The 23,566-nt window shown below is 37.5% G+C and overlaps 1 protein-coding gene across 1 annotated transcript in view; it reads left to right on the top strand.

Moving 5' to 3' along the window:
• The window catches only part of lemd3 (LEM domain containing 3), a 44,083-nt gene extending 20,722 nt beyond the window's left edge, over nucleotides 1–23,361 (top strand). The window contains exons 2-14 of the mRNA XM_073059590.1: nucleotides 2,161–2,189; nucleotides 3,380–3,443; nucleotides 7,041–7,117; nucleotides 12,194–12,273; nucleotides 12,380–12,525; nucleotides 15,139–15,240; nucleotides 16,675–16,777; nucleotides 16,878–17,056; nucleotides 18,511–18,592; nucleotides 19,209–19,314; nucleotides 19,464–19,542; nucleotides 21,652–21,748; nucleotides 22,460–23,361. Coding sequence (XP_072915691.1) covers nucleotides 2,161–2,189; nucleotides 3,380–3,443; nucleotides 7,041–7,117; nucleotides 12,194–12,273; nucleotides 12,380–12,525; nucleotides 15,139–15,240; nucleotides 16,675–16,777; nucleotides 16,878–17,056; nucleotides 18,511–18,592; nucleotides 19,209–19,314; nucleotides 19,464–19,542; nucleotides 21,652–21,748; nucleotides 22,460–22,541 — 1,226 coding nt within the window. The 3' untranslated portion in view covers nucleotides 22,542–23,361. The remainder of the gene's footprint in view (nucleotides 1–2,160; nucleotides 2,190–3,379; nucleotides 3,444–7,040; nucleotides 7,118–12,193; nucleotides 12,274–12,379; nucleotides 12,526–15,138; nucleotides 15,241–16,674; nucleotides 16,778–16,877; nucleotides 17,057–18,510; nucleotides 18,593–19,208; nucleotides 19,315–19,463; nucleotides 19,543–21,651; nucleotides 21,749–22,459) is intronic.
• The last annotated feature ends 205 nt before the right edge of the window (nucleotides 23,362–23,566 follow it).

Genomic DNA, 23,566 nt, shown 5'->3' with positions numbered 1-23,566 from the left:
TCAATCGTTGAGGGAACAATGAATTCAAAATTGCATCAGACAATTTACAGGAGAATCTCCGGGTAGCAGTCCGTCACCTGAAGCTTAATAAAAGTTGGATAATGCAGCATTATAATGATCCGAAAGACCAGAGTAAATCAACGAAATGTTTTTTAAAAAGAAGAAAATTAATGTTTTGGAATGGCTGAGTCAAAATCCTGAGCTTAATCTTATAGAAATGTTGTGGAAGGACCTGAAGCAAGCAGTTCATACAAGGAAGCCCACCAACATCCCAGAGTTTAAGCAGTTTTATAAGGACGAATGGCCTAAAATTCCTCAAAGTCAATGTGCAGGACTGAGCAAGTTACCGGAAATATTTGGTTGAAGCTATTGCTGTACAAGGGGATCACACCTGTTACTGAAAGCAAAGGTTCACATACATTTTCCAACAAGTACATGAAATATTGGATCATTTTACTCAATAAACAAATGAACAAGTATAATTGTTCTCCAGGATTTTGTGTGTTGCTCAGATTTCCAGCATCTGCATATTTACTCTTGTAGTGTTTTTGTTATTAATTGTGTTCTCTTTATCTAGTTGTAGGACTTGCGTGAAGATCTGATCATGCTTTAAGTCATTTATGCAGAAATAGAAATATTTCTACGGGGTTCATAAACTTTATAGCACCATTGTATGTTAAGGTAAAACTGGATATTATTAGCATACATCTTGAAACTGATTCTATGCTTATGGGTGACATTGCCAAGGAGTGGTATGTGGCAGGTGGGGCTAATCAGCCTTGGATGCAAAACTGATTTTTTTAAACCTCTGTTGCCTTGCGGCCATACCCACCCATGGGAAAGGCTTTGGGAGTAAACCCCAAGGAAGAAATCAGGAGCCAGGGTCTCCTAAAGCAGTTTGACATTGTTTACGACTTCACTCTAGTAACCTCTACGACAACACAGGTGCCAGGCTGTATCTGTGTTATCTTTGCCTTGGACTACATCAGTGATGTGGAGAGAGGGAACCCGCTGCATGGGCAACAGCCGGTTCTTCAAATCTTTCCACCCAGGCTTGTGCCTTAGAGAGGACACAGTCCACCAGAGGTGCAAACCTATGAACCACTGGGATCGACAGCTGCCTACAGTGGTATATGGATAAGAATTGTGTGGAAGTGCATGTGAACACCGACCGGGGAGTAGTTATTGTCCTTGTGCATTAATAGATCTGGAGGGTACTGGGTTTAATCCTGTGCTAATTTGCAGGGGTAACAGCAGGAAAGATACATTTGGGTTTGGGATCCTTATTATCAATATGGAAAAAAAGTTTTATGTAATTGCTGTTTACTCATTTTTTTGCAAATACAATTTTGCTGCGGGTGAAATGCCTGATGACAGCTGGAGTTTTCATTTTCTGGGTGAAGAGCTACTTGGATTTCTATAACATGAGATTACATACTGTTAAAACATGTTAATTGCAGTTAAGTTATAACTTGCAATATTGTTTTGAAAAAGTTAATGAAATTAAACCAAATATAATTAATCCAAGGAAAACTCTGAATGTTACATAGTAAATAAAAAGTGGGACATAATCTAAATTTCTCTTTATAGCAATATTACAGGCATTAAAATTCTCATTAATTTGCCAACATTTTCTCTCCTCTCATAATCAAGCACTTTTTTTTTTTTAAAAATCACTTTGGCTGCCAACCATTCAGCTTTGGAAGAATAAAGGAAAATGGTGGACTGTACAGACTGTTGGTGAAACATTTAACATTTCAATGAACAAGGACAAATTTTAAATGTTCAGTTAAAATTTGCACTGTAATATGAAATTGAATGTTTAGTTTGATAGTTTAACATGTTGGTGCAGTTATGCATTCTGTTGATTTGGTAGGCCTTGCATTTAAGTCCTTCCCTTGACCAACTGGGAGATGGTAAACAAAACTACAAGACTGCATTCTTCCAAAAGTGAATACCCCCTCATTACCTACTCCCCTTTAAAAGTCAGGAAAACAGTACAAATCAACTTGATTTCTTTAGCCTTGGGATCTGGCATTATGGTATCTAACACTAAAGTTGATTATAAATATTTGTATAATTTTTTTAAAATTTGGATTTTATTTCTGGAAAAAAAATTGCTAAAGCATTTGCTTATTGCTTATTATTTTTCCTTTACAGTCAAACAGACATTTGAAAGGGATGAAGGGGTGAGTGTTGCTTGTATTTGTAGTTGCAGAAGCCACAATGTACCTTACAACTCAAATGAAATGGTACATCTAACATTTCAAAAACTCATTGTTTGACCTTTAAGTTGTCAGTTTTAAAGGCGCTGAATAGATGTCAGTTATTATTTACTGAGCAAATTAATATGCAGACAAATGGTTTTTGAGCTGTTTTTAATGGAGTAACAGTTTAGTATTGGGGGGAACAAAGCTTAAATTTTGAAACAATATTAGCTCTAGGATTGGTACATTTGTTTTTCCTTTTTGTACATTTGTGGCTGATAGCAATATGAAGGTTATTACATTCCACAGAGCCAAGTAGTGAGTAATTGAAACGGCTGAATCATGTGTCCATCATGGTATAATAGTTGAAATCTTTTTTTCCTTTCCATCATTATCCGTGTCCCCTTAATGTATTACTATGAGGATAAAAACTACATCTAGTTATTTCAGTCGTGGCCCAATTTGCACCTTCATCTTCTAATCAGATGCCTGTCATTCAAGGCCCACTACAGAGACTTTACAAAATGTTTAGGTTCCCACTCTAGATCCGTGGAGAAGGAGTGCTTCACTGAGTGTTCTATTGGAAGCGATTATTATAAACAATATCTTCTCACCCTTCTGCATATGGATGGTAAAAGTCCCATTTATTGTGTAGAATGCAGGAATATCTGACATTTTGAAATCAGCATTGTGAAAACCAGATTATCTAGTATTTATACGACTTTTTTTTGGAAAATAGCTCTGAATTTAAAATTAGAACAGGTACTACATTCCAAAGTCCATTGTCTGAGAAGTGGTGTTATGGAAAATTATAAGTGCAAGTTTTAAACAAAAATTCGATTGTTTAATATGAATGCTATGTTTATCTGGGGTACTTGAAGTTTAATTTTAAAAATCTGTTATTAAGAAATATACTATTTATGCATTTTTAAATTTTATAGGACATGTATGAATATGAAGTACTTTAATTTTAGTTTTATGGGTAAATTATTGTAAATAATATATACTTATTCTCTGTGAAGGAGAAATAAATTTAAACTTTTAGACTGACTTTGTGTAAAACAGAGGCTCCATTGATAGTTTTCTGTAAAGAAATGACATAGTGTGGAATGGTTGCATTTATTTTGCAAGCTGCAGATAACATCCAGGTAATTGAACTGTATTTCATTTAGGTTAAAGAAAGGATAATTTTGATTATTCTTCATCGATTGCATAGTCATCTTGCAAAAATAGCAGGTAAGATCAATTTTTAACTTTTGATGCAATCGCATTTGTCACAATGGCATACTTTTGTCCATAGTAAACTAAAGAGTCTACCCTTCCAGGTGATGTATATATGTGGAGAACTTTATTTTAAAGTTATAAAGTATGTAAGATTTTAATATTTGATAGCTTGATAGTTTTGGGAGAAGGTTTGGTTATAAATATTTGGCAGTATTTTATTGTACAGCATCTTTCAGTGTTCATCATCTGAAGTTTAATATCTATAATTCCAGTTATTCATAAACATTAGAACTGTTTCCCAGCACTGCTGCACACTCCAGATATTAAATTACCATGCCTATAATACAACAATATTCAGTCTGTTATTAACTTTCCCTGATTAGTTTGATTTGGAATCTGTCAAGAAAATACTGAAAAGTTAAAGTTAACTCTTCAGGTTAAATTTGTGCATTGTGCAACTGATCGGAGGTTCTAAGAGTATTTTGTCTTGTGATTGCCAACATCGTGATATATCACACGGAAATCCCTTCATGTCACAATATTCATCCTTTTCTGGAAGGAAGCACTATGAAGTTGCCAGCATAGTAAGTTCACCATAAAACAATTGTTATCCAAGGGTTTGGCCCTTTTGAATTGTAGTCTTGTCCTTTTTTTCAGCTGCAGGAATAAATTCACTATATTTGTACAATGTAAATTAATCTAGACAAAAATGGTCAAAGTTATAGTACCACAAGTTACAAAAATGTAGAATTGTGGATTTAAATTTCCTTGCAATTTATCAGTTATTATTTGGAGGAAACTTAAGTCTATAAAATTAATGAGAATGCAACCAACTAGTTGTGTAATGTTGCTACCTTTTTTTAATTTGCACCATGGTGATGAACTTGATTGACCATCTCATTATTCATATTATCCAATTTTAAATGAAAATCTATCATGCATCCAACTGTGGCATACTTGTTCCATGTAATTTGATGTTAAAAGTCTACGTGGCTAGACTACTTTTACATTAATATCTTCCATTACAGTTTGCACATTTTTGTCAATGACTGGGTATGTACTGGAGATTGATTTGATAGCCACCAAAGTGGAATAGAAAGGATTATTCCTTCTAACAGTTTGGATTTGGAAGAAAACGTCTTCCATACTTTACAGTAGGAAAATTGGCACCTGGAGTATCTGATTTCTGTAGCTTAATGTTTTTAAAATTAACGGAGCAGAATCAGATTTGGGTGTTTGGGTGTATTATCAGGCATGCGTCTTGAAATTTGTTTTGTGGCAGCAATACAGTGTAATTTTGTAAAATGCTATTGCAATAAAGTGTAAAGAGCAATAGTGAGTTGGGATTTATTGATTCATAGATTTTATCAGAAATAAGGAGACAAAAGAGCTGTACCTAAAGATACTGAGTGTCTTTTTAGGCTCCTGTACCACCTCCCTGATCTTAGTAATCAGAAGAGGTCATGTCCTAGATGCTTAATCCTTAATGATGGGTGCCAACTTCTCAAGGCATTGTCTTTTGAAGATGTCCTCTGGTGGGGTGACTTGTGTCTATGATGGAGCTGGCTGAGTCTACAACCCTTTACAGCCTCTTTCAATGCTGTACATTGGAGCCACATTACAAGGTGGTGATGCAACCAGTCAGCATGCTCTTCATGGTACATCTGTAGAAATTTACTAGTGTGTTTGGTGACATACCAGATCTTTTCAAAATCTTAATGACATATATCTGCTAGTGTGTTACCTTCGGATTGCATGATTGCATCAGTATGTTGGTCCTAGCATAGATCTCTAAGATACTGATGAAGATACAGATAGTTTTGTCACCATATGATTATCTGGGCACTTAAGCCACTGTCTCCCCTAAGTAACTTTTAACCTACAACCTCTTTTTCCATGTAGATAGCCACCCACATGTCAGATAACAACATAAACATTTAATAACTAGGAAATTGGAGCACCGCCTTTTCTACCCAGCAGTTCCATTTTATGTGAAAGGTGACAAAAAGCAAAATGTAATACTTGATTTGACCAAAACAGTAAACAAAGGATTCAGAAGTATTTGGTCACTATTTATAGAGTGAGGAAATTACTTAGAGTAACAGTTTGGGTTACCATTCATCCAAATAGGAAGTTAGAAGTTTCAAGATGCAGAGAAAGAGGGGAAGACAAAAAGGAAAGCCAGTTTAAGATGGGATGGAATGTATGAGAGGTTAAAAGGAAAAAGGTGAAATGTCTTAGTTATGGAACCACTGATGCCAGGCAAACAGTATCTGAAGAGTGTTGAGAACGTCTGGGGTCACCTGTCTTGTAAAAGTACTGCCTAAAAGAAGGTAAATCATTTCTGTAGAAAAATTGGTCAAGAGCAATCATGGTCTTAAGCCAGTGATCACCTATGTCATACAACATGGCACATAATGATGATGAACACAGCGAGTCCAGAAAGCTGTAGTTTGTTTTTGGGGCTCTATTGATCCCAAGTACTTTATTGGAATTCCTGATCCACGTGCTTAAATTGAGTTGTGTGGAATATTACAGAATGTTGCGGTTGTCTTGAATATAAGGCAGTGAAGACAGTCAAAGCCAAAATGATCAGTGGTGTTGGTGGAAAAATATAGCTTGTGATTTTGAAAGGTGGGAGGGGTCCTTCTTGTGACTTTTTCCTGGATGGCTTTTGATTGAAGCTTGGGGAAAGTGTTGATAAAGCTCCATATAAGTAAGCATGCAGACTGAGGAGTTTCTCTGGATGGTGGCTCTTAATCTGTTTCCCTTTGTGGATGCTGCCTAACCTGAATATTGCAGCAGGTTGATTTTTGTGTATGGGATTGTTGCTGTGAGGTTAATATGGAACAATATTTAAACTTCAACCCCCTGTATGTCTTAATTGAATAATTAAATAATTCATAATTTAATTAAATAATTCTGAATTTAAACACGAAGAAATCACAAAAATATGGCATTAAATTCTGACTAGTATGAGCACTGATTCAGTTTTGGCAAGTTAACATTTAATTCAGTATGTAAAAGATTTGGTAATTAATGTCATCTGTCTATCGAATAATTTACAAATCCATTTAGCTTGGCATTGAGATTCCTGCACAAGCCTATTGATTTCTTCCAGACCCAGGTAAAATCGGATGACTGCAAGTAGTATCCAGGGGTGCAGCTTATGAAATGGATGTAAAATTTGGCACTGGCTTATTGCATTTGGCTATTTGATGGATTTGGTTCGGAATCTTAAGTTATGATATATAGAATTATTTAAAAAGCTTGGCCACAAATTTGAATGGAATGACATGAAGCAGAGTGGAAAAACTAAGCAACTGTTAATAGATTTTTCAAAAGTGGCACCAAAATATTTAGATAATCAAATACATGTCTGGGCTAATATCGATGAACGGAAGGCTGAGTTTATACTACTCTTGTGGTTTTTGTTCTGGAGAAGTCTGGAGCATTTTTGTAAAACTTATGACCGCCTAATTAAAAGCAATATGCTGATATGGGTCTTGGAATTTAAAATCTAGCAGTTTTTGCCGCACATTTTACTGCTACTGTATTGATACTAAGGAAGATTTTTATCCTAATTGATGTTTTTTCGTCTAATTCCAGGAGAATATGATTGTGGCGACCATGTTCATTATAAAAACAGAAGTCTATCTGTCCAGGGTGCTGCTGAATATGTAACTGTAAGTTATTTCAGGGTTTGTTTGGCTTGCATAAGAACATAAGAAATAGGAGTAGGCTATCTGGACTGTTGAGCTTGCTCTGCCATTCAATAAGTTCATGGTTGATCTGTCCACGGACTCCTCTCCACCTGCCTGCTGTATTCCCCATAACCCTTGATTTCCCTACTATACAAAAAAAAATCTATCTAACCTTGTCTTAAATATATTTACTGAGGTAGCCTCCACTGCTTCATTGGGCAGTTTACCACTCTGGGTAAAAGTAGTTTCTTCTCATCTCCGTCCTAAATCTACTCCCCTGAACCTTGAGGCTATGTCCCCTAGTTCTAGTCTCACCTACCAGTGGAAACAACTTTCCTGCCTTTATCTTATCTATCCCTTTCATAATTTTATGTTTCTATAAGATCTCCTCTCATTCTTGTGAATTGCAGTGAGTACAGTCCCTGGCAACTCAATCTCTCCTCATGGTCTAACCCCCCTCATCTCTGGAGTCAACCTGGTGAACCTCCTCTCCAAAGTCCCTCCAGTATATTCTTCCTCAAGTTAGGAGACCAGAACTGTGCACAGTACTCCAGGTGCGACATCACCAGTATCCCGTGCAGTTGCAGCATAAAGCTCTGTTTCTAAATTCAATCCCTTTAGCAATGAAGGCCAACATTACATTTCCCTTCTTGTTAGTCTGCTGCACCTGCAAACCAAGCTTTTGTGATTCATGTATCCAAGTCCCTCTGCACAGCAGCATGCTGCAATTTATTTACTTATTTTTTTACAATTTAATAATCTGCTCTTACATTTTCCCTTCCGAAGTGGATGGCCTTGCATTTACTTACATTGTACTCCATCTTCTGGACCCTTGCCACTCACATAACCTATCTATATCTCTCTGAAGACTCTATCTTCTGCACAATTTGCTTTTCCACTCAATTTACTCTCATCAGCAAATTTAAATGCACTATACTCGGTCCCCTCTTCCAGATCGTTAATGTAGATCGTGAACAGTTGTGGGCCGAGCACTGACCCTTACAGAGCATTGCTCACCACTGATTGCCAACCAGAGTAGCACCCATGTATCCCAATTCTCTGCTTTCTGTTAGTTAACCAATCCTCTATCCATGCTAATACATCACCCCCAACTTTATGCATCCTTATCCTCTGGATGTCTTTTATGTGGCACCTTATCAAACACCTTCGGGAAATCCTGGTAAATAACGTCCATCCACTGCACTCATTATATCCTCAAAGAACTCACATTAAGTTTGTTTATTGCCTGTGCCACTGTAATAGATTGTTATTACTGGTTATTATTTGGTGGCCAATAGACAACTCCCACCGAAGATGATTTTTTCCCCCCTTTACTATTCCTAATCTCTACCCAGATTGATTCAACATTCTACTCCTTAGATCTTACATTGTCTCTCACTATCACCCTGATCTTGTCTATAGTTAAGAGGGTTACCCCACCTGCCTATCCTTCTGTATTGCCTGTTATCCTTGGATGTTTAATTCCCAATCCATCTCCACCTGGCAACTATGTCTCTGTAATGGCCGCTAAATCATACCCCTTTGTACTGATTTGTGCCACAGGTTTTTATAATCTGCCTGAACCTGTTTCTAGCTATAGAATTTTTCATATGTCTTGAGAGTCGAGCAGGGGTTTCCAACCTTTTTTAATGCCATGGAGTTTTACCACTTACCAAGGAGTCTGTGAGCCCCAGCTTAGGAACCCCTGCTCTAGAGATTGCAAATGCTGAAATCTGGAAGAACTCAGCAGTTCAAGCAGCATTTGTCAAGGCAAATGGACGGTTGACATTTTTGGGTTACAACCTTGCCTTGGGTCTGGTTCTATATCATTTGGGTCCTGATGCTGGGTCTCATATAAATCAACCATTTATTTGTCTCCACAGCTGCTACCAGCTTGCTGAGTTTCTCTGGCAGTTTGTTCTTTGCTTCATATTTCTAGAATTATGAAACTGCTGGAATAATCAAGATGTTTTCTTCCTCCCACTTACTGTTCTCATTCCTGCTATCACATTTGTACACCCTGGTTTGAATTGTTAATATAGAGCTTAGATTCCACTGAGGTCAAATATTATATAAAATACATTAATTTATATATTATTTTTCATTCTGTTCCAGGGGGGGGGGGGAATGTCAGGTGCCATATATGAGCAATGTTAGAAGAATCTAAACTTTTGGACCTTGAGTGCAAGAAGACACAGTTAAATAACCTTGAATCACATGGTGACGTGATTTACTATATGAAAACTTGGGGAAAAAAGGCATTTTGTTAATTGTTAATAGATAATAAAAATATATTTGTTCCATTTAGGGCCCATCTGGAGAACTGCAAACTTGACCAATCTCCCTTTTAAAGATGTTAGTGTGGTGGAAGCACTTCAGGGGTTATTTACTAAACTGTTGCTAATAGATGGATTATCTTCCAAAGTAATGTTGGGACAGGCGCTATTTGTATCTGTTGGAGTTTAGAAGAATGAGCAGCGAATTGATTGAGACTGATACTGAGTCCTTCTGGTGTATATGGAGAAGTTGTTTCCTCTTATGAGGGATCTAGAACTAGAGATTCCAAGAAAATAAGAGTTCGTCCTTTTTTAAGATCATTGAAGTGTTTTATTTTCCTGTGTAGCTTATGAATCTTCAGAACTCTTATTCTCAAAGGCCAGTGCAAGCAGAATCATTTTGGGGATAGGTTCTTGGTAAGCAAGGGGTGAAAAGTTACTGAAAGGCAGGAATTTTGTACTGAGATAGCAACCAGATCAGTCATGAACCGTAGATTAGGATCATGGGATCAAGTTGTCAATTCTGCTCCTAATTTGTGGTAGGTGTCAGTGGTTGGGATAAATGATTGAATTGTCACTGGTGTTTGTGAATAATATATAACCATATAACTATTACAGCACGGAAACAGGCCATCTCGGCCCTTCTAGTCTGTGCCGAACGCTTACTCTCCCCTAGTCCTACCTACCTGCACTCAGCCCATAACCCTCCATTCCTTTCCTGTCCATATACCTATCCAATTTTTTTTTAAATGACAAAATCGAACCTGCCTCTACCACTTCTACTGGAAGCTCATTCCACACAGCTACCACTATCTGAGTAAAGAAGTTCCCCCTCGTGTTACCCCTAAACTTTTGCCCCTTAACTCTCAACTCATGTCCTCTTGTTTGAATCTCCCTTACTCTCAATGGAAAAAGTCTATCCATGTCAACTCTATCTATCCCCCTCATAATTTTAAATACCTCTATCAAGTCCCCCCCTCAAACTTCTACGCTCCAAAGAATAAAGACCTAACTTGTTCAACCTTTCTCTGTAACTTAGGTGCTGAAACCCAGGTAACATTCTAGTAAATCTCCTCTGTATTCTCTCTCTATTTTGTTGACATCTTTCCTATAATTCGGTGATCAGAACTATACACAATATAACTTGTGATTTTGGAAAACTGGGAGGAGTCCTTCCTGTGACTTTTCCTGGATGGCTTTTGGTTGAAGCTTGAGGAAAGTGTTGACGGGCATCTTTCCTGGTATCTGATAAAGGTCCATATAAGCAAGGCATTTCATTTTCCATCAAGTGGCCATGAGTAATGCTGTGCACCACATTGACATCATCTTTGAAGATGGCCACCACCTTGATGTGATAACTGCTCAACGGCTCTTCATGTTGGAACTTCTTGTTTCTTTGCCTTCTGTTGCTCAAGTTTTAACAAATGCTCGTGAGCTGTTGGCTTTGTAATTCCATTAACTGGCAACTTGACAGTGAAAGTTTTTCAGTTTCATAAACGTGGGAGTTTATACTTTTTTGAGGAAATGACAATAAGCCTTCCTCTTGGTATTCTGGCCTTTCCAAATTTACTAATTGGTAAATTTATGATCGCCACCTAACTCTAAAATGACATGCCTTATTGAATGCAGCAAGTTGAGAACCTTGAGCATAGGGAAAACATCTTAGTCTGTGGTTCTAACAATGATCTGGCGTTAAGGAACTGCATCAGGGACATTGTTGATAATCAGTTGGATTTTTCTTTCACAATATCATTTAATAATGAGACAATAAAAAAATAAGATATAATCTTGGAAGAATAATACCATCATTTAGCCTTTTATTAGATCATGCCACTGGAAGATTGGCCTTTGACTATCCATTAGGAGCCTTTGAGTTCAGTGATAGATTAAGATCTATTTAAGGTGGGAGTCAGACTTGGCATTGCCTCTAAGGAGATGAGTAATGTGATCTTTGGCTGCCTTTAAGCCTGAGTGGTTTTGTTATCCCATTGTCTTATTCGCCTCAAACACTCATCTAAGGGAGCAGCAAATTTTTTTGATTCATTTCAGTACCTTTTGGAAATTTTCTGCTGCTACTTTCTGCCTCTTGCATGCAGGTGAAATTTTCTTAAACCAACTGTGGTTGGTCTTGAACCAGTGGATGCTTTCAGAAGATCCATGTACTACCACAAATTGTTCAGGTCTTTCCATGAATATTCCTGCATTTTCCTAGATCATCATCAAGCTTGGGGACAATCAATCCTTTAATATCACTGCCCTTTATACCACACCATACCCACACCTACAGAGGCAACATTCTGCCACAGTATATTCAGTAGCCAATTGTATGAACAGTTATTGCATTTAAGTAGGCTGAAGTGTGTTTGAGTGCATAGTGGCATTTGAATTACCTGTTATTTCACACATTGTGACTTTAAGTAGGAAAATATAAATTTTAGGAGTGCATTCTGTAATTCTGCAGTCAGACTTTTCTGCATTTGGTAATTAACCATAATTCCTTTTTTAATTTGTAAGATGTAGTTATATGATGGTGTTGCTTTGTTTTTGAAAATCTAAATATTTGTATAATTAAGTCATTTATTTTAGTCTTTGATTAGGCTAGTGGTTTTTGATGTCAAAATTTTGCCTCAAAGTACTTACGAGTAGTAGTTACTTAGAATTGTTAAGCAATCAAAAATTTTTAAGTGCTGTAGTAAGTTAGTACAGATTTGCATGTTTAGAGAGCTTGATTTCTGAAATTTTAAGATGAGCTTTAATTTTTTTTTACTATTGATTTATACAGGATCTTGATCCCAATTATGAAGATAAATTTAATGGTTCACTCAAGTGGATCTTACAAAGTACTGATGACTTGGGCATAAAGTGAGTGAATTTGTTCATTGATGGTGGACTTTAAGCCCAAAATCTATGTCATTGCAACTCAGAGCAACAGAACTAGTAATGATCAGTTATTGTCTTTAATGAATAGGTTACTTGGCAATGACTCAGAAGTAGCAGTAAATGATGTGAGTGAAGTACTGTACCTGGAATCTACCCATCCACAGATGTCTTTCATTTGCCGTTTCCGCCGTGCATTCTTAACAGTACTTCACAGAATGTTTATCTTCCTTGTTGGTGAGTTTCTCATTTGTAATACTTTATCCAGTGATGTAATATTGTACAACTTCAAAACTACTGAGACTTGCAGGATTATAGAAATCAATGATAGGAAGTTTCTTGTCTTGACTATTTCCTTTCAGCAACGAGCTTGTGTCCAAAGCTCCTTCAGAAAGTTTAGAAGTAATCAACAATATTCACTGTCATATATATTGAATTTTTTTTCCTTTTTTTTTCTCTTCCATGCATTGTGGTTCCACATATCCTGGCTGAACCAAATCTTGTGTAATGGCCCAAACTTAATATCATCAGTCTTATTTTTCTTTGTGTGGACAGATCTTTCCCACTTTTCAGAAGAGACTGTGGGAGTTGTTGCATATTTCCTCAGTCTAGTCCGCAGCCTGCAGAGGCTGATTATTATTTTGCTAACTTAGATTAATGTGATGTAGAAATCAAATATTTTCTTGTTATTCTGGTGACCCTCTATCTTCCAGACTTTTCATCTAATTTTAATTAGCCCTCAACAGAGGAGTTGAAAATGTTACTCAATTTCTTGATTTCGGAAACCTCCATTTCCAGTACTGACATTAGTACTTCAGGATATAAAGCTGGGATAACAATTTCCTCCCTTCACATTCCTATCCAGTAAAGTTTATTGCAAGTGCACATGAGAGTGGGTGCTATTAGGAGGCCATGAATGGGGTGAATATAATGTAGGAAAGGAATTCATCCCCAGCAGTTTTGTTGCTGGCCACTAATGCATGTCCCTACTTACAGTGAAGGAATGTTCCATTGAATTGTCACTTATTGCAAAATTGCAGTACAAATTATTGTACAATTGCAGATTGGCTATATTTAGAAGTTTCCAGCCATTGTTATTGTAAAAAGAGAATATCTAGTCAGTAAAACTAGGTTTATGAGAAGTCTAAAGCAGCAACCCAGGAAACTTGTCCCAAAGTATGGAAATCATGAGAAGCTGGAGTGGGTCCCTTTGACATTTTGAACTTTGAGTTTAGTCTACCAATTGTAGCTGATCTGATAACAGCTTCAGCTTCACATTCTTGCCCTCCATGGTAACTTACACTCCCTTTGTTCATCAAGAATTTAGTTTCCATCATTAAGGAGAAGAGATCCATGACTAACAATTCTTCTAAAGGGGAAAAAGTCCTAGTCCCAAACATGTGACCCTTTGGTTTCAAGTTTTCCCACAAGAGGAAGCATCTTCTCTACGTCCATTCTGTGAATCTGCTTCACAATTTTGTGAAATTTTGTATAAATGAAGTCACCTCATATTTTCTAAATTCCAGCAGTTCAACCTTGAAATAATCTCTCCGTTCCACATGCAGTCTAGTCGATCTTATTTGACTGCTTCAGTGTATTAAAATATTTGAATATGGAGACAAGTACTGTACACAGAACTGTAGATGTAGTCTCACTACTGTCTTTATAACTACTGCCTTTTATTATAGTTCCATACTTTTCTGTTCCTTGTGGAAAATGGGTTAACATTGCAGCTTTCCTAATTTTTGCTATTAGTCATGTATCTCAGACACCCAGATTCTTCAGCATCTGACAGCTGCACTCATAATGTGCCTTTTCTTTGTTCTTGTCAATATGGACAATTGATAGTTTCCCACATTAAGTCTTTGCCACTCACTTTATCTATGTCTCCTTGTAGGCCTCTTGTGCTACCTTCATGTGTTCTTTGTGTCATCAGCAGTCATGCCTTTGGTGCCTTTATAGACAATAGATGCAGAAGTAGACCATTCGGCCCTTTGAGCCTGCACCACCATTTTGAGATCATGGCTGATCAACTACTATCAATACCCGGTTCCTGACTTGTCCCCATATCCCTTGATCCCCCTATCCATAAGATACCTATCTAGCTCCTTCTTGAAAGCATCCAGAGAATTGGCCTCCACTACCTTCCGAGGCAGTGCATTCCAGACCCCCACAACTCTCTGGGAGAAGAAGTTTTTCCTTAAATCTGTCCTAAATGACCTACCCCTTATTCTCAAACCATGCCTTCTGGTACTGGACTCTCCCAGCATCTGGAACATATTTCCTGCCTCTATCTTGTCCAATCCCTTAATAATCTTATATGTTTCAATCAGATCCCCTCTCAATCTCCTTAATTCCAGCGTGTACAAGCCCAGTCTCTCTAACCTCTCTGCGCAAGACAGTCCAGACATCCCAGGAATTAACCTCGTGAATCTACGCTGCACTTCCTCTACAGCCAGGATGTCCTTCCTTAACCCTGGAGACCAAAACTGTACACAATACTCCAGGTGTGGTCTCACCAGGGCTCTGTACAAATGCAAGAGGATTGCCCTGGCCTATCCAGACTATTTTTGTATTACAAATTGTTCTTGCCACAGCATTGATCACAAATAGCACACCCTTCTTTATTTCTTGCCGACCAGATAAATACCGGTTTTGTCTTTTAGTTTCCTACCAATTTTGTGTTACCTAGCAGTATCATTTCTCCACCCCACACTCTCTGATTTCCAATGGGACTTTGAATTCTTTACCCTTGGTGAAATATCCTGGACAAAACTTTCCAGATCCTGGCCATCTGCCTTTTCATGGCATGTAATGACTGACTTGGTGTTGTATATTTGATACTTCTAGGTGTTGGAATTGTTTGGGGAGTGCTTCTTTACATGAAATATCGTTGGAGAAAGGAAGAATCAGAGACCAAACAGATGTATGACATGGTGGAAAGAATCATAGGTACCCAGTGTTTGTTTTGAAAATATAGTATGATTGATGGCTAATGAAATCTATTAACAAGTTGAGGCTGAGGCCTTTTATAATTTCAAAAATTTCCATGTAAATTGATAGACCTTTGTTTTACAGTTTCAGGTTACTATTCACTCTTTTAATAATGTGACAAATTTGCAACATGCTGTATCGTGTTAATGCAGTATGCAAAGGCTTTCAGTCGCCATGTTTGTGAACATCACATTGAAGAAATCGTGTGATATTGTGAACAAAAAACATGCAAATCTATTGCCCTGGCCAAAAAAATAGAAATCCTTAAGTTAAAAGATTGTGCCAGTTGCACACCTGTACATTTTAAATTGACTGTGTATCTGGGAGCCTTCAGTGAGAATGAACAAGCAGCTAGGAAGATGTCTAAGATGGGGAGATGGCTGACGGAATTAGTTTCCCATTAAAGGGAGTCAACAATACGTGATATGGACGTGAAGAAGTTTGTCTAAGGTTACAACAGGTTAGTGATCAACTGGAAAGTGGACAAACGAATGGCAGATGGAATTTAACTTGGACAAGTGTAAAGTGATGCTTTTTGGGAAATTAATCCAGGGCATTACTTAGTAAAGGACAGGGTCCTAGTACCCTATGTACTTGTGGCAACACAGGTAAGACAGTGATGAAGAATGTATTTATCATGCTTGCCTACATCAACCAAAACAATGAGTACAAGAATTGCGAGGGCATGTTAGAGTAATGGTTGGTTAGACTGCTCTTAGAGCATTGCATGCAGTTTTAGTTGCCACACTACAGAAAAAACATGATTCATCTACAGCGGAAGATTCACAAGGAAGTTGCCTGAAGTGGAGATCTTGAGTTCTAAGTAAAAATTAGAAAAGCTGGGTTTGTTTTCCCTCAATTCAAGTACCTTTTCACTTATAATATTATGCAATAGGGTAGATATTCAGTCTTTCCATAGTCGAGTACTAAAACTAAAGGTCATTGGTTTAAGTTGAGAGAGAGGAGATGAAGGTCTGGAGGGTAAATTTTCAAGTTCAAGTTTAATTTCGTTCAACCATCCATATGTATACAGCTACACGAAACATTGTTCCTTTTGGGCCAAGGTGCAACCACAGTACATAGAGTTGAATACAGCACATAGAATTACGATAGCTGTATCATAGAATTACGATAGTCATAAAATATTAACGCAAGTAAATAATATTAGTACTATGTAATATTATACAAGTCCACACCAAAAGTAGTTGGTGTCTGTTGTGAATTGCCAGAGAAGGTGATGGAGGTGGGTAATTATTAGACCCCTGTCTGCGATCCTCAATTTACGGACTTGCTGTCTCAAGTTGATTTAAGTTGATATTTTACAGGAATGTATTGAAGTAGTTACCAATTAAATGATGGCTGACACTGGTTGGTTTGTTTTCTTGCTTTTAGATGTTTTAAAAAGCCATAATGAAGCCTGCCAAGAAAATAAGGATTTGCAGCCCTATTTACCTATTCCCCATGTACGTGATTCTTTAATACCACCTCAGAATAGGTAAGGCATTAATATTAAAGAACCAAAATAGAACCTTCAGTCACACCAAAGTATTTGTTTTCCAGTCCTATATTAATATTTTTTGGTTGAAAATTTTCAGGAAAAAAATGAAGAAGGCATGGGAAAGAGCTGTGGATTTTGTAGAAACCAATGAGTCCCGTATTCGGAAAGAAACTCAAAGAATAGGAGGAGGAGATATCTTAGTATGGAGGTGGATGCAGCCGCCTTCGACTTGCGATAAGATTACAGTTGTGCCATCAAAAGTATGGCAAGGAAAAGGTATGAATTTGATTTACAAATCTCTGCACTTTTAAATGTATTGAATAAATTAACGTTTATAGAAAACTAAGTTGAATGCTGACAAGTCACCTTGATGTGATTTGTGCAAACTAATCAACCACTTGGTGTTGCACTCATTAGTGCAGTAAAGGTGATCTCAATGATAACAGCATATTAGAAGGCTTCTGAGCTGTATGTAAATGTAATACATTCCTTCCTTTCTCTTCCAGAGCCTTGCTAATTTTTCCTCTTAAATATCCAGTATTTATCCAACTCCCTTCTGAATGCTACAATAGAAACTACCTTCATCAATAGCCCCAGCATTTCACTTCAGTCCCATATGTGTTTTTTTTAGTTTTGACAGTTATATTTTATGTTCTTAGTTTTGTAACCCTTCAACCAGTGGAAGGAGGATCTCAATATCCATTTTGTCTGCATCATTCATGATTTCAGATACTTCTGTCAGATCTTTCAGTTGCTCTGGAGGCAATCTGTGTGTGTGTGTGCTCTTTTGCAAGCTTCAGTAATTTTGTCTTAAAGTAGTTCAGTTTGCCATAATCTTATGTATGTTCTGCCCTATATTTACCACTCTAAAACATTTAAAATACTAACTTAACTGCATTTTTTTCCTCCCTGGTTTGCTAGCAATACTTTGATTAGGTGGCTGTTCACTTTGGTTTTGCAGCTGCTGGGCATTTCAAGTCCCTTTGCATCAGTTAGGGTAATCAGTTTCATTTTAAAGTCAAAGGAATTTGAGGTCCAGATGTAGGAGGTGTGCATCTGGCTTTGTTTAACCACAGTGTCCTACAGAATACACTGTAAGGACTAGACTCGGAAATGACTTTTATTTAACACCGAGGAAGCAACCATTGGATTGAAATTCCAGGAATTATATACTGTAGTCTTTATTGTTTTATTTCCACCAGAATTTGGTTGACAACAGGCATCACTACCATCTTGATTTGTGGGCATTCCTCAGCTTCATTACTGAAAGCTGCATTGTGAAGAAATTTTGCATGTAAATACTAATAAGTAGCTGCAAATATTCTGCCAGTGAGGTGGGAACAGCAGTACAGGGATAATTGTATTTGAAGCTGCAAGCAAATATGAATTTAATTTTTTTTTGCCATTCAGGAGGAGAAATCCTCAAACCCCTTGTTGACTGAGACAGGACTGCTCTCAAGTCAACATTAGTTGTCACAATGATGGTAAACTGTAAGCTTAGGATCACTATAGGGAGTGCATTCACTTGGTCACTGAAACATGCATTCCTGGCAAAAGTTCAATCCACTCCCCCCCCCCCCCCCCCCCGCACCCCCCAAGTAAAATTAACTTCCACCTTGATGCTTCGATTTAAATAGTTTTTAATACTGGATGGATATGTTCTTGTAGAAAAATAATTTAAGAATCCATGTACGGTACAACATTATGTTCTGATTTTTTTTCTCGTGTAGCTTTCCACCTCGATGGTAGAAATTCACCACCTAATAGTTTGACACCCTGTTTAAAGATCCGCAACATGTTTGACCCAGTCATGTAAGTATTACTGTGGTCTTCAAGTGGCCAGAGTTGTACATTAATATAGTTAAAAATAAAGGGTTGCAAATCATAACTCAAAAGCTTAGCTTTTTAATTTGTTTTCTGTAATTATTGAAATGTGTTCAGCTATGGTGGTTTACCTAAATATCTAAGTCATGCTTTTATTTTTATTAACTATCTCATATTGGAATCAGCTGCCAAATTATAAAGTAATATTCACTTAATAGACTTGTTCTTTCACTTTAGAAAGGTACCAAGTTAAATGTAGAATAATAATGCTGCCTAAATTGTCTTTCGATGTGCTGACAAAGTATCTTGTAGGAAGAAATGTACAAATTAGGAAGGATATTAGTAATGGAGTAATTGTGTAAGTGTAACTTTTGGTGGTGGAAATTAACACAACTGGTTTAAAAGACATGATAAAAAAAATTGAGATGCTTACACCAAACACTGCACAATCTACAGTTAAACATAGATTTGCAAATGTCAGTTTACGTGTATTGGTTACATTTTATTGTACTAAAATTTTCCATTTATTCTGAAGTTTACCACCCTTTACCACCCTTCATTTACCACCCTTCTGAAGTGTTATTTTCATTTCTATATTTTATAGGGAGATTGGGGATGACTGGCATGTTGCAATTCAAGAAGCAATTCTAGAAAAATGCAGTGACAATGAAGGAATTGTTCATATTGCAGTAGATAAAAACTCACGTGAGGTAGGTCTACTATCTTTTTAAGACATATTCTGATTTCATTTTGATGTCTGAATGTGCAGCTTACTAGCTTGCTTAGTCTCTTTTTTGTAATTGATGTGGTTTCCTTGTTTTTGTTCATGTACTGTAATTTCCTCTGTTCTCTGCTGCAGGGTTGTGTCTATGTAAAGTGTCTCTCTCCAGAATATGCTGGCAAGGCTTTTAAAGCACTGCATGGTTCATGGTTTGATGGTAAGATGTTTTGAAATGCTCTTACTTGTTTAAGTTTCACTTTGGTAGAATAATGTGCTGAATTTAAAAACAACTAAGTGAACAATCAGGGACATTGAAATCAGGAAGTACGTATTAGTAGGGAAATCAATAATGCTAATATTCTGTTTGCCTGCAACCATAAATGTGTCTTGGGTGGTAGTGGATAGAGTTATATCACACTTTAGAATCCAATGCTGCATTTGCCTTTTACATTCCCATTTGTAGTATTTCAGCCGTATTGGTTGTGTGGAAGTGTTGTGCAAAGCCCCAGCTTTCTCAAATAAAATGTAGGCTATTGTAAAGTGGGACAAATGAATTTTACTTATAAATTTTGCTTAACCCTCCTTCCTGTTTCACTCACAACTTCACAAGCAGCTTCAACATTTCATGCATCCAGGCTGCTATCTGCGCATGCTGCAAATCAGCCGCCACCACCCTTGTACCAAAGAACTCTAAACCTTCAGAACTATATGACTACTGTCCAGTGGCACTGACACCAATCGTCATGAATTACCTAGAATTGCTGATAATGGCACATACCAAAAACTCCATTCCTGCCACGTTGGACACACACCAATATGCTTTCTGACAGAAACACTCTACGACAGATGCTGTAGCATCTGTCATGCTCCTGGCCTTGAAACACACTTTGAAAACAAGGATATGTCTAAGAATGCTGTTTCTGGATTTCAGTTCAGCATTGAGCACTATTGTCCCACAAACCTTGGAGAATAAACTCCTACAACAACACACACAAAATGCTGGTGGAACACAGCAGGCCAGGCAGCATCTATAGGGAGAAGCATTGTCAAGACGAAGGGTCTCGGCTTGAAACGTCGACAACGCTTCTCCCTATAGATGCTGCCCGGCCTGCTGTGTTCCACTAGCATTTTGTGTGTGTTGTTTGAATTTCCAGCATCTGCAGATTTCCCCGTGTTTGCTGAATAAACCTCTACTCTTTGGTCTAAATGCACCCCTGTGGAACTGGCTGTTGGACTTGCTAACAAACAGACTCAACTCCTCCCTACCCATCCTCGACATGGGTGCTTCCCATAACTGTGCTGAGTCCATTGCTGCATACTCTGCTCAAACATGACTGCACAACCAAACACCCAAACGATCATATCGTCGAGTTCACCAATGACTCATCACCAACAATGATGAGACAGCCTGTAGGGAGGTGGTGGAAAAGTTTGAGGGTTGGTGCCAGGCAATAACCACTTACTGTAAACAAGACAAAGGAGATGGTTATTGATTTCAGGAGAACTTGCACCACTCACCTTTACAGCAGTGGAAATTGCTGTTAAAACTCCTGGGACTGCACATCATCAACCTCTCATGGTCCCAGATGCAAGAAAGCTCACCAGTGCCTTTACTTTGAGGTGGCTGAAGAGAGCTGGACTTTGCACATCCGTACTTTGGTCATTCTGCACACGTGCAGTGGAGAGCATCCTAACAAGCTGCACCGCTGCATGGTACGGAAACTGCACTGTGGCAGACAAGAAGGCTCTGCAACAAGTAGTCAAAGCTGTCCAATGCATCATTGGCACCATCCTACCCGCCGTCTAGGACCTACATACAGAAAGGTGGTGGAAAAGGGTCAGTACCATAATGAAGCTACATTGCATCCATGCAAGGACCACCAGACTCAAAAACAGTTGCTTCCCTAAGCAGTAGGGCTGGTCAACTCCTCCCCACCCCCATCTGTCATTGCATGTACAACCTAGCGTAACTTTATAAACATGCAATCACTTATGTATATAAACTATCGTGTATTTACGTTGTGTTTTTTTATTGTGTTCTTTATCTTTTTGTGCTGCATTGGACTTGGAGTAACAATTAATTTCATTCTCCTAACACTTGTGTACAGGAAATTATATTAAAAAAATCTTGAATTGCAGTTTAATTTTTAAAAATTGGCATTTGATACTAAAGCTTAGTTGATTGTTTTGGATAGTGGCTTTTTTCAAAGCATAAATAACATTTTGCAGTGATTTATTGCTCATTATGCAGAACATCACTTGTGAATATTAAGTTTCTGAACGCTTGTTTGAATTTTTATTTAATTAACTTCTTTTCATGTTTCAGGAAAGCTAGTGACTGTAAAATATCTGAGACTAGATCGCTACCATTATCGTTTCCCTCAGGCTGTCCATTGCAACACTCCCTTGAAACCATCAAATAGGTACATGAATTCAATGTCACATCTGCGTCTTCTAACCAACACAGCAAACTCTCAAGGAGCCTCATGAGACCTCTGCTACTCCTGCCAGTACTGTTATACTGCAGCAGGAGAAGTCCTGCTTGAATGCTCTGTCTTCCTTTTTATTGCTTTTATATGTACACTTTTTGTATTATAAGGACTGCATCTTTTGTGTAAGATGCCAGGAAGCTGAAGAAAATTTCCAAAGGAGCTATCTGTAGCATTGGTGTATTGGGATTCTAAAATAGTTGTGTAGAAGTAAAAATGAGGCATGGCTTCCATGCAGTTGTTAATTCGTGGATAGGACATGAACTGTTTTGTTTACTGAAAGTTAAGAATGATATTTTTAGGTACATTAGACATTAATCATGTAGATTAAGTCCAAATAGTATTTGACAATGGCTACATGAAAGGGCACCAACAGGTTTAACTTGACTGCACAAAACCCTTCCATTTTTGGAGTCGTGATTTGCAGTGGGTCGGAAGTAAATCTATACAAGTAGTTTGGCACAGGACAGGGCAACCAGCTAAAAGCTACAGATAGCATAGTAGGAAGACTAGCTGAGTACTAATAGTACACAAAATAGACAAGTGCATTTCAACAGTCTTGAATAAATTTGAACACTACTCAGAACAACTTTATAATGTAGCTGTCTGCTTACCAATAAGATCTGATTTTATTTTGTGCACTAGGCATGTCTGGATTAAAATGGTACCATCTACAGAAAGGAGAAAACCAGCAGTATCGTGTAATGCACCAAAATTTACAAAATGACCAAGTGCAGATTGTTACAAAATGCAATTAAAGCTGCTTATGTATTTTAATTAGCAACTTTATCTGTCCCTCAGTACATAAATAAAAGCAACCTATTTGACGGAACCATTTGCAAAATGAGTATAGTTTGGTATATAATCCTACTGTTATTGATTTTTATTATGAATTTGGATCGTATTCTGCAGTTTCAGAGCGTTTCAGCATGGTATTGCACAAATGCACAATTTACTTAATAAACATGATGCACACTGCCCGCAGCAGAGCCTTTACTGTGCCTTACCTCTGTGTGCTTGACACTGGCACTGTTTCGAACAGGAATGTAGTTTAATCCCAGTTTTAAAATGTTCCACTTACAAATCTGAAGAGCTTCTGTACAGCCTTTGTTGCACTTTGGTTTAAACAGTAGTACTAAAAGTAGTGAGGAAACTCACTGTTCCTTGAGTGCATTGTGTAATGGTATTGATATTGTTCATGTTGGGCCAATCCCTCATGCACCTGACTGATCCTGTTGTAAGAGTGGAAGTATGTGGATGTGGCATTTTTTTTAAAGGGCACCGCTTGATGCAGATGCATCTTTGAATTTTCCAGCTTCTCTGATGTATTTCATTTTATGTAAACATTGTACATTTATATATTGTAATATGTACCATTATCCAGCTTATTTTGCTTATAACTGTTAAGATTGACAATATCCCAAACTGCAAGACAGATGGGAAGGTGTATAATATCCAGAAGTTCAAAGTTCAGATGTTTAATGTAATTTGTCATTTGTCTTGTACAAACAACTCTAATTAAAGGTTTACTAGGGGTTTTTAAAATACTGGTATCTGTGTATATTACTTGCAATCTTTATTAAGATTTGTATTATCTTGCCATAAGCACCTTCAAAGTAAAACATTTTCTAAGTTATTGTACAGTGACTGTTGAACAACTTGTTTTTATAACAAAATATTCCGGCAGGGGAATTGCATTTCAATTTCACTTCAAAGCATTTCATAATCGTTATATTTACTTCGAAAACTTCT

The sequence above is a fragment of the Hemitrygon akajei genome, chromosome 10 (genome assembly GCF_048418815.1).
Source record: "Hemitrygon akajei chromosome 10, sHemAka1.3, whole genome shotgun sequence".
NCBI classification, from domain to species: Eukaryota; Metazoa; Chordata; class Chondrichthyes; order Myliobatiformes; family Dasyatidae; genus Hemitrygon; species Hemitrygon akajei.
Note: the sequence above shows the minus strand (reverse complement) of the source record. Positions and strands in the feature narration are given on the sequence as shown.